Source organism: Oncorhynchus masou, chromosome 1 (genome assembly GCF_036934945.1).
Source record: "Oncorhynchus masou masou isolate Uvic2021 chromosome 1, UVic_Omas_1.1, whole genome shotgun sequence".
In the NCBI taxonomy this organism is placed as follows: Eukaryota; Metazoa; Chordata; class Actinopteri; order Salmoniformes; family Salmonidae; genus Oncorhynchus; species Oncorhynchus masou.
The window spans coordinates 51,827,032-51,840,083 of record NC_088212.1 but is presented as its reverse complement, the minus strand read 5'-3'; the positions used below and the strand labels follow the sequence as shown (position 1 = coordinate 51,840,083).

The window sequence follows — 13,052 nt, the reverse complement described above, 5'->3', positions numbered from 1 at the left end:
GCGCGGCCCACGCTTGGATTGCGTCCTACCTGACAGGTCTCTCCTACCAGGTCGCGTGGCGAGAATCTGTCTCCTCGCCACGCGCTCTCACCACTGGTGTCCCCCAGGGCTCTGTTCTAGGCCCTCTCCTATTCTCGCTATACACCAAGTCACTTGGCTCTGTCATAACCTCACATGGTCTCTCCTATCATTGCTATGCAGACGACACACAATTAATCTTCTCCTTTCCCCCTTCTGATGACCAGGTGGCGAATCGCATCTCTGCATGTCTGGCAGACATATCAGTGTGGATGACGGATCACCACCTCAAGCTGAACCTCGGCAAGACGGAGCTGCTCTTCCTCCCGGGGAAGGACTGCCCGTTCCATGATCTCGCCATCACGGTTGACAACTCCATTGTGTCCTCCTCCCAGAGCGCTAAGAACCTTGGCGTGATCCTGGACAACACCCTGTCGTTCTCAACCAACATCATGGCGGTGGCCCGTTCCTGTAGGTTCATGCTCTACAACATCCGCAGAGTACGACCCTGCCTCACACAGGAAGCGGCGCAGGTCCTAATCCAAGCACTTGTCATCTCCCGTCTGGATTACTGCAACTCGCTGTTGGCTGGGCTCCCTGCCTGTGCCATTAAACCCCTACAACTCATCCAGAACGCCGCAGCCCGTCTGGTGTTCAACCTTCCCAAGTTCTCTCACGTCACCCCGCTCCTCCGCTCTCTCCACTGGCTTCCAGTTGAAGCTCGCATCCGCTACAAGACCATGGTGCTTGCCTACGGAGTGTGAGGGGAACGGCACCGCAGTACCTCCAGGCTCTGATCAGGCCCTACACCCAAGCAAGGGCACTGCGTTCATCCACCTCTGGCCTGCTCGCCTCCCTACCACTGAGGAAGTACAGTTCCCGCTCAGCCCAGTCAAAACTGTTCGCTGCTCTGGCCCCCCAATGGTGGAACAAACTCCCTCACGATGCCAGGACAGCGGAGTCAATCACCACCTTCCGGAGACACCTGAAACCCCACCTCTTCAAGGAATACCTAGGATAGGATAAGTAATCCTTCTCACCCCCCTTAATGATTTAGATGCACTATTGTAAAGTGGCTGTTCCACTGGATGTCAGAAGGTGAATTCACCAATTTGTAAGTCGCTCTGGATAAGAGCGTCTGCTAAATGACTTAAATGTAAATGTTATGGCTTGGTGGTAGAAGCTGTTTAGAAGCCTCTTGGACAGAGACATGGCGCTCCGGTACCGCTTGCCGTGCGGTAGCAGAGAGAACAGTCTATGACTTGAGTGGCTGGAGTCTGACAATTTTTAGGGCCTTCCTCTGACCCTGCCTGGTAGAGGTGCTGGATGGCAGGAAGCTTGGCCCCCGTGATGTACTGGGCCGTACACAATACCCTCTTTCATGCGTTGCGGTCAGAGGCCGAGCAGTTGCCATACCAGGCAGTGATGCAACCCGTCAGGATGCTCTCGATTGTGCAGCTGTAGAACCTTTTGAGGATCTGAGGACCCATGCCAAATCTTTTCAGTCTCCTGGCGGGGAATAGGTTATGTAGGCTCGTGGAACTGGGCAGGTCTCAGCTGTGCATCCCTTTGTCGTCTAATGGTTTGCAAGCCCTGCCACATCTGACGAGCGTCGGAGCCAGTGTTGTACGATTCGATCTTAGTCCTGTATTGACGCTTTGCCTGTTTGATGGTTCGGAGGGCATAGCGGGTTTTCTTACAAGCTTCAGGGTTAGAGTCCCGCTCTTCGAAAGAGGCAGTTCTAGCCTTTAGCTCAGTGCGGATGCTGCTTCTGGTTGGGGTATGTACAGTTGAAGTCGGAACATTACATACACCTTAACCAAATACATTTAAACTCAGTTTTTCACAATTCCTGACAGTTAAATCGTAGTAAAAATTCCCTGTCTTAGGATCACCACTTTATTTTAAGAATGTGAAATGTCAGAATAATAGTAGAGAGAATGATTAATTTCAGCTTTTATTTCTTTCAACACATGCTACCAAATACTAATTGAGTGTATTGCCTTTAAAATTGTTTAACTTTGGTCAAATGTTACAGGTAGCCATCCACAAGCTTCCACAATAAGTTGGGTGAATTTGGCCCATTCCTTCTGATCGAGCTGGAGTAACTGAGTCAGGTTTCTAGGCCTCCTTGATCGCACACGCTTTTTCAGGTTTACCCACACATTTTGAATGGGATTGAGGTCAGGACTTTGTTATGGCCACTCCAAAACCTTAATTTTGTTGTCCTTAAGCCATTTTGACACAACTGTGGAATATTTGGAATATGCTTGGGGTCATTGTCCATTTGGAAGAACCATTTGTGACCAAGCTATAACTTCCTGACTGATGTCTTGAGATGTTGCTTCAATATATCCATGTAATTTTCCCTTCCTCATGATGCCATCTATTGTGTGAAGTGCACCAGTCCCTCCTGCAGTAAAGCCGCCCCACAACATGATGCTGCCAGTTCTATTTTTGTTTCATCAGACCAGAGGACATTTCTCCAAAAGGTACGATCTTTGTCCCCATGTGCAGTTGCAAACCATAGTCTGGCTTTTTTATGCCGGTTTTGGAGCAGTGGCTTCTTTGCTGAGCGGCCTTTCAGGTTATGTCGATATAGGACTCGTTTTACTGTGGATATAGATACTTTTGTACCGGTTTCCTCCAGCATCTTCACAAGGTCCTTTGCTGTTGTTCTGAGATTGATTTGCACTTCACACCAAAGTACGTTAATCTCTAGGAGACAAAACACGTCTCCTTCCTGAGCGGTATGACAGCTGTGTGGTCCCATGTTGTTTATACTTGCCTACTATTGTTTGTACATATGAACGTGGTACTTAGTAAGCACATCTTGTGCTTGCGGTTCTAAGATTGCAAGGAAGGATTCTCACCTTCTATGCATCATGTGCTTGGAACAAGGACCTCCAGTTCTGCAAGTTGCTAACGGAGGCGAATCTGACAAAGAGGCTCAACCGAGTTTCTCTCTCATTAGCTCTGTGTGCCTCCAAGCCACCAGAGGGAACAATGGCTCTGCCCCCCACGACCAAGCCCAGCTGGTGCAGGGTCATGGATAGATGGGAGGGGCCTTCCCACTAGTGCCGCCCCATTAAAACAACTGCTACCTGCAGTTCCAGCTTGCCTACAGAAAGATAAGAGTTTGTGGGATAAGCTCCTTACTGGCTAAGGGCGCCCCGAGCTTGGACATGCACAAGATGGAAGGGGTGCGGTAGGATTATTTACTCTTTGAAGAGGTAGGGCTTCAGATGTTTTTGAAAGATGGGCAGATGTCTCCGATTCAGAGGGAACCTGGTTCCAACACTGGGGTGCCAGGACAGAGAAGAGCTTGGACAAGGCAGAGCGGGAGCTGCCTCCCATAGTAGTGGGAGGCCCAAGAGGCCGGAGATCCACTCTCCTTCTCCCTCTTCTGCAAAGGAATTGAATAATCAAGGAGGATGAATACAGAGTTTAGCGGCAATACGGGAGGCTATCTAATCTACTCCCTACACCAATAAAGCTAGCCAGCCAGCCAGCTACTGGTAACTATTAGCAATATGGATAGTTTCCAATGTTGTTTAACGCATAAATAGTACCTGTAACAATGCTTGCTATCTAACATTCAGCAGTTTTACTGATGAAGTTATCTGATGAGTAAAGTTTAGGTAGTTAGTCTAGCTACTGTACTCGAAATGTAGCTAGCTTGTTATCCACCCTTTGCCTTGACAGCTTTACACACTCTTGGAATTCTCTCAACCAGCTTCATGAGAAATGCTTTTCCAACAGTCTTGAAGGAGTTCCCACATATGCTGAGCACTTGTTGGCTGCTTTTCAGAATGCTGCGCTGGTTAAGCGTGACTTGTATTCTAAATAAAATCACACGGTGTCACCAGCAAAGCACCAACACGTCACCTCCTCCATGCTTCACGGTGGGAACCACACATGCGGAGATCATCCGTTCACCTACTCTGCGTCTCACAAAGACACAGTGTTTGCAAATTTGGACTCAGACCCAAAAAGGACAGATATCCACCGGTTTAATGTCCATTGCTCATGTTTCTTGGCCCAAGCAAGTATCTTCAGCTTATTGATGTCCTTTCGTAGTGTTCTTTGCAGCAATCGACCATGGAGGCCTGATTCACAGTCTCCTCTGAACAGTTGATGTTGGGATGGGTCTGTTACTTGAACTCTGTGAAGCATATATTTGGGCTGCAATTTCTGAGGCTGGTAACTCTAATGAACTATTCCTCTGCAGCAGGTCTTCCTTTCCTGTGACGGTCCTCATGAGAGCCAGTTTCATCATAGCGCTTGATGGTTTTTGCAACTGAACCTGAAGAAACGTTCTTGAAATTTTCTGTGTTGACTGACCTTCATGTCTAAAAGTAATGAAGGACTGTTGTTTCTCTTTGCTTATTTGAGCGGTTCTTGCCATAATATAGACTTGTCTTTTACCAAATATGGCTATCTTCTGTATACCAACCCTACCTTGTCACAACACAACTGAGTGGCTCAAATTAATTATGGAAAGAAATTCCACAAATTAGCTTTTAACAAGGCACACCTGTTAATTTAAATGCATTCCAGGTGACTACCTCACAGCTGGTTGAGATAATGCCAAGAGTGTGCAAAGCTGTCATCAAGGCAAAGGTTGGCTAATTTGAAGAATTTGTGTAACACTTTTTTGGTTACTAATTGAATCCATGTGTGTATTTCATAGTACTGCTGTCTTCACCATTATTCTACAATGTTGAAAATAGTAAAACAAATAAAGAAACCCCCTTGAATGAGTAGGTGTCCAAATTTTTGTCTAGTACCACACTCACAAATATGTAAAGTGTTGGGCCAATGTTTCATGAGCTGAAATAAAAAATCCAAGAAATTCTCCACATGCACAAAAAGCGTATCACTCTCAAATTGTGTGCACAAACTTTTTATCACATCCCTGTTAGTAAGCATTTCTCCTTTGCCAAGATAATTAATCTACCGGACAGGTGTAGCATATCAAGTAGCTGTTGCAACAGCATAATCATTACACAGGTGCACCTTATGCTGGGGACAATAAAGGCCCACTCAATGGCACGTCTCAAGTTGAGGGAGCGTGCTGTTGAGTTTTCATTTATCTACCATAAGCCTTCTCCAATGTCATTTTAGAGAATTTGACAGTGCGTCCAACCAGTCTCACAGACTCGCAGACCACGAGTCTCACAGACCCGCAGACCACGTGTATGGCATCGTATGGGCGAGCAGTTTGCTGATGTGAAAAGAGTGTGCCCCATTGTGGCGGTGGGGTTATGGTATGGGCAGGCATAAGCCCCGGACGATGAACACAATTGCATTTTATCTATAGTAATTTGAATGCACGGAGATACCGTGACGAGATCAAGGCACATTGTTGTGCTATTGTGCTCCACCGCCAACACCTCGTGTTTCAGCATTATAACGCACAGCTCCATGTCGCAAGGACCTGTTCGCAATTCCTGGAAGCCCCAGTTCTTCTATGGCCTGCATACACAACAGACATGTCACCCATTGAGGAAGTTTGGGATGCTCTGGATCGACGTGTACGACAGCGTGTTCAAGTTCCCACCAATATCCAGAAACTTCGCACAGCCACTGAAGAGGAGTGGGACAAAATCCCACTGGCTACCATCAACAGACTGACCAACTGCGAAGCAGATGCCTCGCGCTGCATGAAGCAAATGGCAGTCACACTAGATACTGACTGGTTTTCTGATCCACGTCCCTACTTAAAAAAAAAAGGTATCTCTGACCAACAGATGCATACAGTTCTTTCTGGAAAGTATTCAGACCGCTTTACCTTTCCCACATTTTATGTTACAGCTAGGGATGCACAATATAAAATGGTAAGCACATGAGAATCGTACTATATTAGCTAAAAATGCCAACATTGGCATTGGCCCAATGTCTAGTTTAACGCCGATGTGCAAAACCAATGTCAAAGCTGACGTGCATACCTATTTAACGTAGGTACATGTCGCAATGACGCCACAAAAACAGCATTCCTAACCTAGCCCACAATGTCTGCTGTGTGGATCTATTTTTAAGTCTCAACAGGAAGATAACACAAAAGCCATAGGAAATGTTTCTGCTGCTATTATTTCCCGAGGGGAGAAAGTGAAATCGTTCCAATACCACAAACCAAATTACTAATTTGAAAGTGCATCACCCCCAGATGTTCATTGACTACTTTGAACAAAAGCAGAAAAGAAAATAGGTGCGCACTTCCAACAACTTAACAAGTTCAAGTCGAGCTGTCATTTGAAAGAGGAAGACAATTTCAGCGAGACAACTCAAAGATGAAATCCATTAGCGCTAATAGAATTCATTGCCCTTGACAATCAACAGTTCTCTGTCGTGGATGATGTTGGCTTTTGCCGACTTGTCAAGCACCTCGAGCCCCGGCACACACTACCAAGTATGTGCGTTTCTTTTTCTTTTCTTCCCAGTTGTTGCCCTACCGGAGTTGCACAGTATTGGTGAAACGCTTAGCTTCACAACTGACATTTAGACCAGCGACATCAGCCCATTGAGCATGCTGAGTGACAGCACAGTGGGTCAACGAGGATTTCACACTAAGGAAAGCTATATTGTTTGAACAAGAATGTGCTGGTTCTCATACCGCTGCTGCCATTTCAATGGCTTTTGAGAACAAGTCAAATCAAAGGTAATTTGTCATGTGCGGTGAATACAACAGGTGTAGACCGTACAGTGAAATGCTTACATACAGGCTCTAACCAATAGTGCAACGGGATGTGTTGGGTGAATGGGATGTTCAACAAGCGTGTAGTGTATGTATCCATTGTCAGATGTTTATTGATAGGCAATGCATTTGGTGCAGTTGATGATTTATGATTTGACCAAGTGACAGCCTTATTCTAACCAGCTCGTCAAAACAGAGTGCAAGAAGTATTGTATTAGTAGCTAACTGTATTGCTTTAAAAGTATTGGTCCACATTCTAGCTAGTGTCCATCACTGATACAGGCAATAGTTCCTTTCCTTGGCTCTCTACAAAAAGCTTTAGGGCCAACTGTTATATTGGTCACCTAGTAGCCAGTAAGTGGAGAACCTTGTAAACATTACAGCTAGGTTGTTACAGCTGTTAAGTTAGCAAGCCAGGTAGCTAAAAAGCTAGCTGCATTTCGAGTACAGTAGCTAGACTAACTACCTAAACTTTACTCATCAGATAACTTCATCAGAAAAAACGCTGAATGTTAGATAGCTAGCCTTGTTACAGGTACTATTTATGCTTTAAACAACATTAGAAACTATCCATATTGCTAATAGTTATCAGTAGCTGGCTGGCTAGCTTTATTGGTTTAGGGAGTAGATTAGCTAGCCTCCAGTATTGCCGCTAAACTCTGTATTCATCATCCTTGATTATTCAATTCCTTTGCAGAAGAGGGAGAAGGAGAGTGGATCTCCGGTCTGTTGGCCCTCCCACTCCTACGGGAGGCAGCTCCCGCTCTGCCTTGTCCAAGCTCTTCTCTGTCCTGGCACCCCAGTGTTGGAACCAGGTTCCCTCTGAAGCGGAGACATCTGCCCATCTTTCAAAAACATCTGAAGCTTCCTCTTCAAAGAGTACATTAAATAATCCTACCGCACCCCTTCCATCTTGTGCATGTCCAAGCTCGCCGTTAGCCAGTAAGGAGCTTATCCCACAAACTCTTCGCTTACTGTAGGCAAGCTGGAACTGCGGGGAACAGTTGTTTTATTAAGGGCTGCACTAGTGGGAAGGCTTCTCATCTATCCATGACCCTGCACCAGCTGGGCTTCGTCATGGCTTGGAGGCGCATAGAGCTAACGAGAGAGAAAGTCGTTTGAGCCTCTGTCAGATTCGCCTCCGTTAGCAACTTGCAAAACTGGAGGTCCTCGTCCCAAGCACATGATGCATAGAAGGCGAGAATCCGTTCTTGCAATCTTAGAACCGCAAGCACAAGAATGTGGGGATTTGCATGCTGAGCTAGGTCCGGTTTGGATAGGATATCAGTTGTTGCGGCTGATGCCTGACAATGATGAGCACTGTAAAGAACACTATAACCACAAGGCCGAAACGCATTAGCTAGCTAGCAGTTATCCAGAGGTGTGCTGTAGCTAAATAATCAGTTATCAGTATTGGGGTTTTTGGCAAGGAAAACATTGGTATCGGCCAAAAATTTTATATTGGTGCGTCCCTAGTTAAAGCCTTCTTCTAAAATGGATTTAATTTGAAAAAAATCCCAGAAATCTACACACAATACCCCATAGACGACAAAGCGAAAACAGGTTAAATGTTTGCAAATGTATTCTTTTAAAGCAGAAAAATATGTTATTTACATAAGTATTCAGACCCTTTGCTATGAGACTCGATCTTGAGCTCAGGTCATCAGGTTTCCATTGATCATCCTTGAGAGGTTTCTACAAACCTGGAGTCCACCTGTGGTAAATTCAATTAATTGGATAGGATTTGGAAAGGCACACACATGTCTATGTAAGGTCCCAGAGTTGAACGTGCAGGTCAGAGCAAAAACCAAGCCAAAAGGTTGACGAAATTGTACATAGAGCTCCGAGACAGGATTGAGTCGAGGCACAGAACTGGGAAAGGGTACCAAAACATATATGCAGCATTGAATGTCCCTGAGATCACAGGGGCCTCAATCATTCTTAAAATGTTGAAGTTTGGAATCATAAGACTCTTTCATTGACATGGCCACCCAGACAAACTGAGCAATCAGGGGAGAAAGGCATTGGTCAGGGAGGTGACCAAGAACCCGATGGTCACTCAGACAGAGCTCTAGAGTTCCTTTGTGGAGATAAGAGAACCTTCCAGAAGGACAACTATCTCTGTAGCACTCCATCAATTAGGACTTTATGGTAGAGTGGCCAAACGGAAGACACATGACAGCCCGCTTGGAGTTTGCCAAAAGGTTAGGTACCTTTGACTCTCAGACCATGAGAAAAAAGATTGGTGTGACGAAACCAAGATTGAACTCTTTGGCCTGGATGCCAAGTGTCCCGTCTGGAGGAAACCTGGCACCATCCCTCCGGTGAAGCATGGTGGTGGCAGCATCATGCTTTGGGGACGTTTTTCAGCGGCAGGGACTGGGAGACGAGTAAAACAAAAAAAACCTGCTCCAGAGTGCTCAGGACCTCAGACTGGGGCAAAGGTTCACCTTCCAACAGGACCAGCCCTAAGCACACAACCAAGACAACGCAGGAGTCTCTGAATGTCCTTGAGTGGCCCAGCCAAAGCCCGGACTTGAACTCGATGGAACATCCCTGGAGAGACATAAAAATAGCTGTAGAGCAACGCTCCCCATCCAACCTGACAGAGCTTGAGAGAATCTGCAGAGAAGAATGGGAGAAACTTCTAGAATTCAGGTGTGCCACGCTTGCAGCGTCATACCCAAGAGGACTTGAGGCTTTAATCTCTTCCAAAAGTGCTTCAACAAAGTACTAAGTAAAGGGTCTGAATATTTATGTAAACGTTATAGTTTTCTGTTATAAATTAGCAAAATTTATAACAGAAAAAGTTTTTGCTTTGTCATTTTGGGGTACTGTGTGTAAATTGATGAGTGGGGCAAAAAAACAATTTAATACATTTTAGAATAAGGCTGTAATGTAACAAAATATGGAAAAAGTCAAGGGGTCTGAATACTTTCCGAATGCACTGCATGAAATGCGTTAATTACACTGTTAGAACGTTCCAATCAGAATGACTGCTCGTTAGCTTGAAGGAGGATCCCTGGAGGCCCAGTGGTTCTTGTGTTAAGAGATAATAATTTAGAGTATCTGTTCACTAAATATTACAATTATAACCACAAAAAACTGTATCCTCTATAAATAAGGAAGTAAATACTAAAAAACTTGTTCGGTTTACCTTCTAAGGCTTATCTTTAAGTTGTACTCATCTATGGCAGTGGATACGAATGCAGAAGTGTTTGTGCTGAAGCACCACAAGCTCACAAATAAACAAGGGTTGAATGAGATTAATGAAACTTAGTCTCCAAGTAAATCTGAAACGGCACTATTGACAAGTTCACAAAATATGTAGTAGCATGCAGTCCATAAGGTCACCACTAGATGTCAGCATTTGTATGGAGTAGATTCATGTAAAGAAACATTATGACAACCTGGCAATGAGAGCTTGTTATGACAAGCACACGCTACCTGTTCATTACGAGAATGATTTCAATACAAAAACAATGTCAATTACAGTGTTATTCAATACAAAATGTATTTTCTATATATTTCAGCTGCAAATGGCATGCGCTGATGACTGAAAACATTCAAGCAGGAAAATGTTTGCAGCACTGATTTCAGTCACACATTCTAATTTTGCTAGCTAGCTAACAAACAAACAATCTTATCTCATCATGAATGTAAGCACATGGCCTGAAAGATAGCTCTTCTGCAAAAAAAGCAAGACAGTTGGTGATTGCATATTTTGTGTCAAGGATGCGTAGGTGTTCACTTTGGCGACCGTCCAGTGTTCGCATATAAGTACAAATTGATAGCTATCTAGCTAGGCTAAATACATTACTGGCTAGCTATGTACTCTACAGTTCAAACGTTTGGGGTCACTTAGAAATGTCCTTGTTTTGGAAAGAAAAGCTCATTTTTTGTCCATTAAAATAACATCAAATTGATCTGAAATACAGTGTAGACATTGTTAATGTTGTAAATACCTATTGTAGCTGGAAACGGCAGATTTTTGAATGAAATATCTACATAGGCGTACAGAGGCACATTATCAGCAACCATTACTCCTGTGTTCCAATGGCACGTTGTGTTAGCTAATCCAAAGGTATCATTTTAAAAAGGCTAATTGATCGTTAGAAAACTCTTTTGCAATTATGTTAGCACAGCTGAAAACTGTTGTACTGATTAAAGAAGCAATAAAACTGGCCTTCTTTAGACTCGTTGAGTATCTGGAACATCAGCATTTGTGGGTTCGATTACAGGCTCAAAACAAAGAACAACAAAGAACTTTCTTCTGAGACTCATCAGTCTATTCTTGTTCTGAAAAATGAAGGCTATTCCATTTGAGAAATTGCCAAGAAAGTGAAGATCTCGTACATCTCTGTGTACTAGTCCCTTCACAGAACAGCGCAAACTGGCTCTAACAAGAATAGAAAGAGGAGTGGGAGGCCCCGGTGCACAACTGAGCAAGAGGACAAGTACATTAGAGTGTCTAGTTTGAGAAACAGATGCCTTCGAAGTCCTCAACTGGCAGCTTCACTAAATAGTACCCGCAAAACACCAGTCTTCTTTGCCATTAATCGTTTCCGTGCCTTTACGGAGCGTGCACCCTCAGTTTAGGGACCTTTGAGGGTCTCTGTGTTGGGATATCCTGGCTTTTGGAGAGCATGTTGCGAAACAGAGTTTACCGCCGTGAAATACAGAACAGGTAATTGAAAGAGAACAAGGTTATTTGCACAACCCCAGTTCTCTGATATTATGAGTAAAATATTTCACCGGCACTTCCCTGATCACAAGACGCATTTTTGAAAAAATGTGGCAGTGAGCAGGAGACTGGCGTCTTTATACAGGGTGAGGGCGCACCATAGTCGCTGCTCTTCAGGTCTGTCTTCAACAGACGCTTGTGATTGGTTTCTTCGAGTTATGGGAATGAAATCCCATTGAAATAAGTCACTCATAATATCAGAGAACTGGGGTTATGTAAGCAGTATAGTTAGAAGTTGATGTGCTCACCTTCTCCAGACTTAGCAGGTTGATCTCAGACTGTAGTCTGATCTCAGGGCGAATGCTCTGCTGCTCCCGAAACTGCTGGTATTCCTTCTCCAACAGCTTGTATTTGTTCTCTGCATCCAGCATCTACAACAGAAGAACTTACTATGAGGAGCGAAACAGAAAATTATTATTCCTCATCACTACCAATTATGTCATGTGTTACACATATAGGGCAACATTTTTATAGCGCAAAGTGCAAAACTTACCACAAAACTCAGCCTCAATCTCGCAATGTGATTTAAATTTAAAACTCTTCAACAATGTGTGTTATAAAGAGACTACTATATGTATTGCTCAGTTTACTAAAACACCCAAAGGCTTAACTGTCAGTGTTACATTTTAACAACCTTACAACTGCTCTGACTAGGAGCGCGACCCACAAACGAGAACAATACATTATACTGTAACAACTTTCATTGATGGCCGTGAGTCCTATGCAATGCTTCCACTGACTTATAAACAAATACCAGATTCCTCAAAATCATAGGAGCCTAGCTGGTGTTTGCTGACATCTAAATCCCCAGAGTAATTGAGATTGTGCCGTTCTCAATGTTATCCTGTCGGTCTTTTAGACAAGGCAGGCGGAAGAGCAACAAACCCCACACACAATGCCTGGTATTCTGTGCTGGAAGGCAGGGTGGATGGATCCAGACCTGATAAACGGCCTCTGGTGTGTGCCGACAGAGGACGACAAATGTATGTTTACACATTCCTGACATGGGGAGACAAGATATAGAGCAGCGTGGCAGGCTGGCTAGCAGATTTCACAGCACTGCCTTCTTTCCGCATGTCAGAAACCTACTTTGCTTGATTTGTTATGGCCGGAGAGTCTAGATATTTTCTGGGAAAATGAGACGGCAGACAACTATTTCAGTAAGTGGGTTTGTCTGTGAGGAGGACAAGGGAGAGATTCTAGCGAAAATAATGCACATTTTCTTCTTCACTGTAAAATATCCAGAGCATACTGGGGGGGTGGAGTGGGACTGAAAAGAACCGACATCTCATTGCATACTGTAGTCTACATACCATAGGTTGTCCTACATGAGTAAAGCAGGGGGGCTGGTTTCTCTCCTTAACATTGAAAAAGCACTAAAGACTATCTGGACTAAATCAAACTCACTATTTTAAAATGAAGAAAAACTGAGCCAATTTCAGCTTGAATCCTTGCTTTAGCCTGCTCTTCAAGGTGTATTATGTATAAGTTCACACACATTGCTGCTGCTGAACTCTTTCCGCTATTTTGATCATTTTGACAATCTACTATAGAGCAGAACACATTCGTGACACATGGAAATCAAACAGGGGA

At 44.2% G+C, this 13,052-nt stretch overlaps 1 protein-coding gene across 1 annotated transcript in view; it reads right to left on the bottom strand.

Moving 5' to 3' along the window:
* cep120 (centrosomal protein 120) overlaps nt 1-13,052 on the bottom strand; it is a 64,863-nt gene that overhangs the window by 16,953 nt on the left and 34,858 nt on the right. The window contains exon 17 of the mRNA XM_064974614.1: nt 11,708-11,830. Coding sequence (XP_064830686.1) covers nt 11,708-11,830 — 123 coding nt within the window. The remainder of the gene's footprint in view (nt 1-11,707; nt 11,831-13,052) is intronic.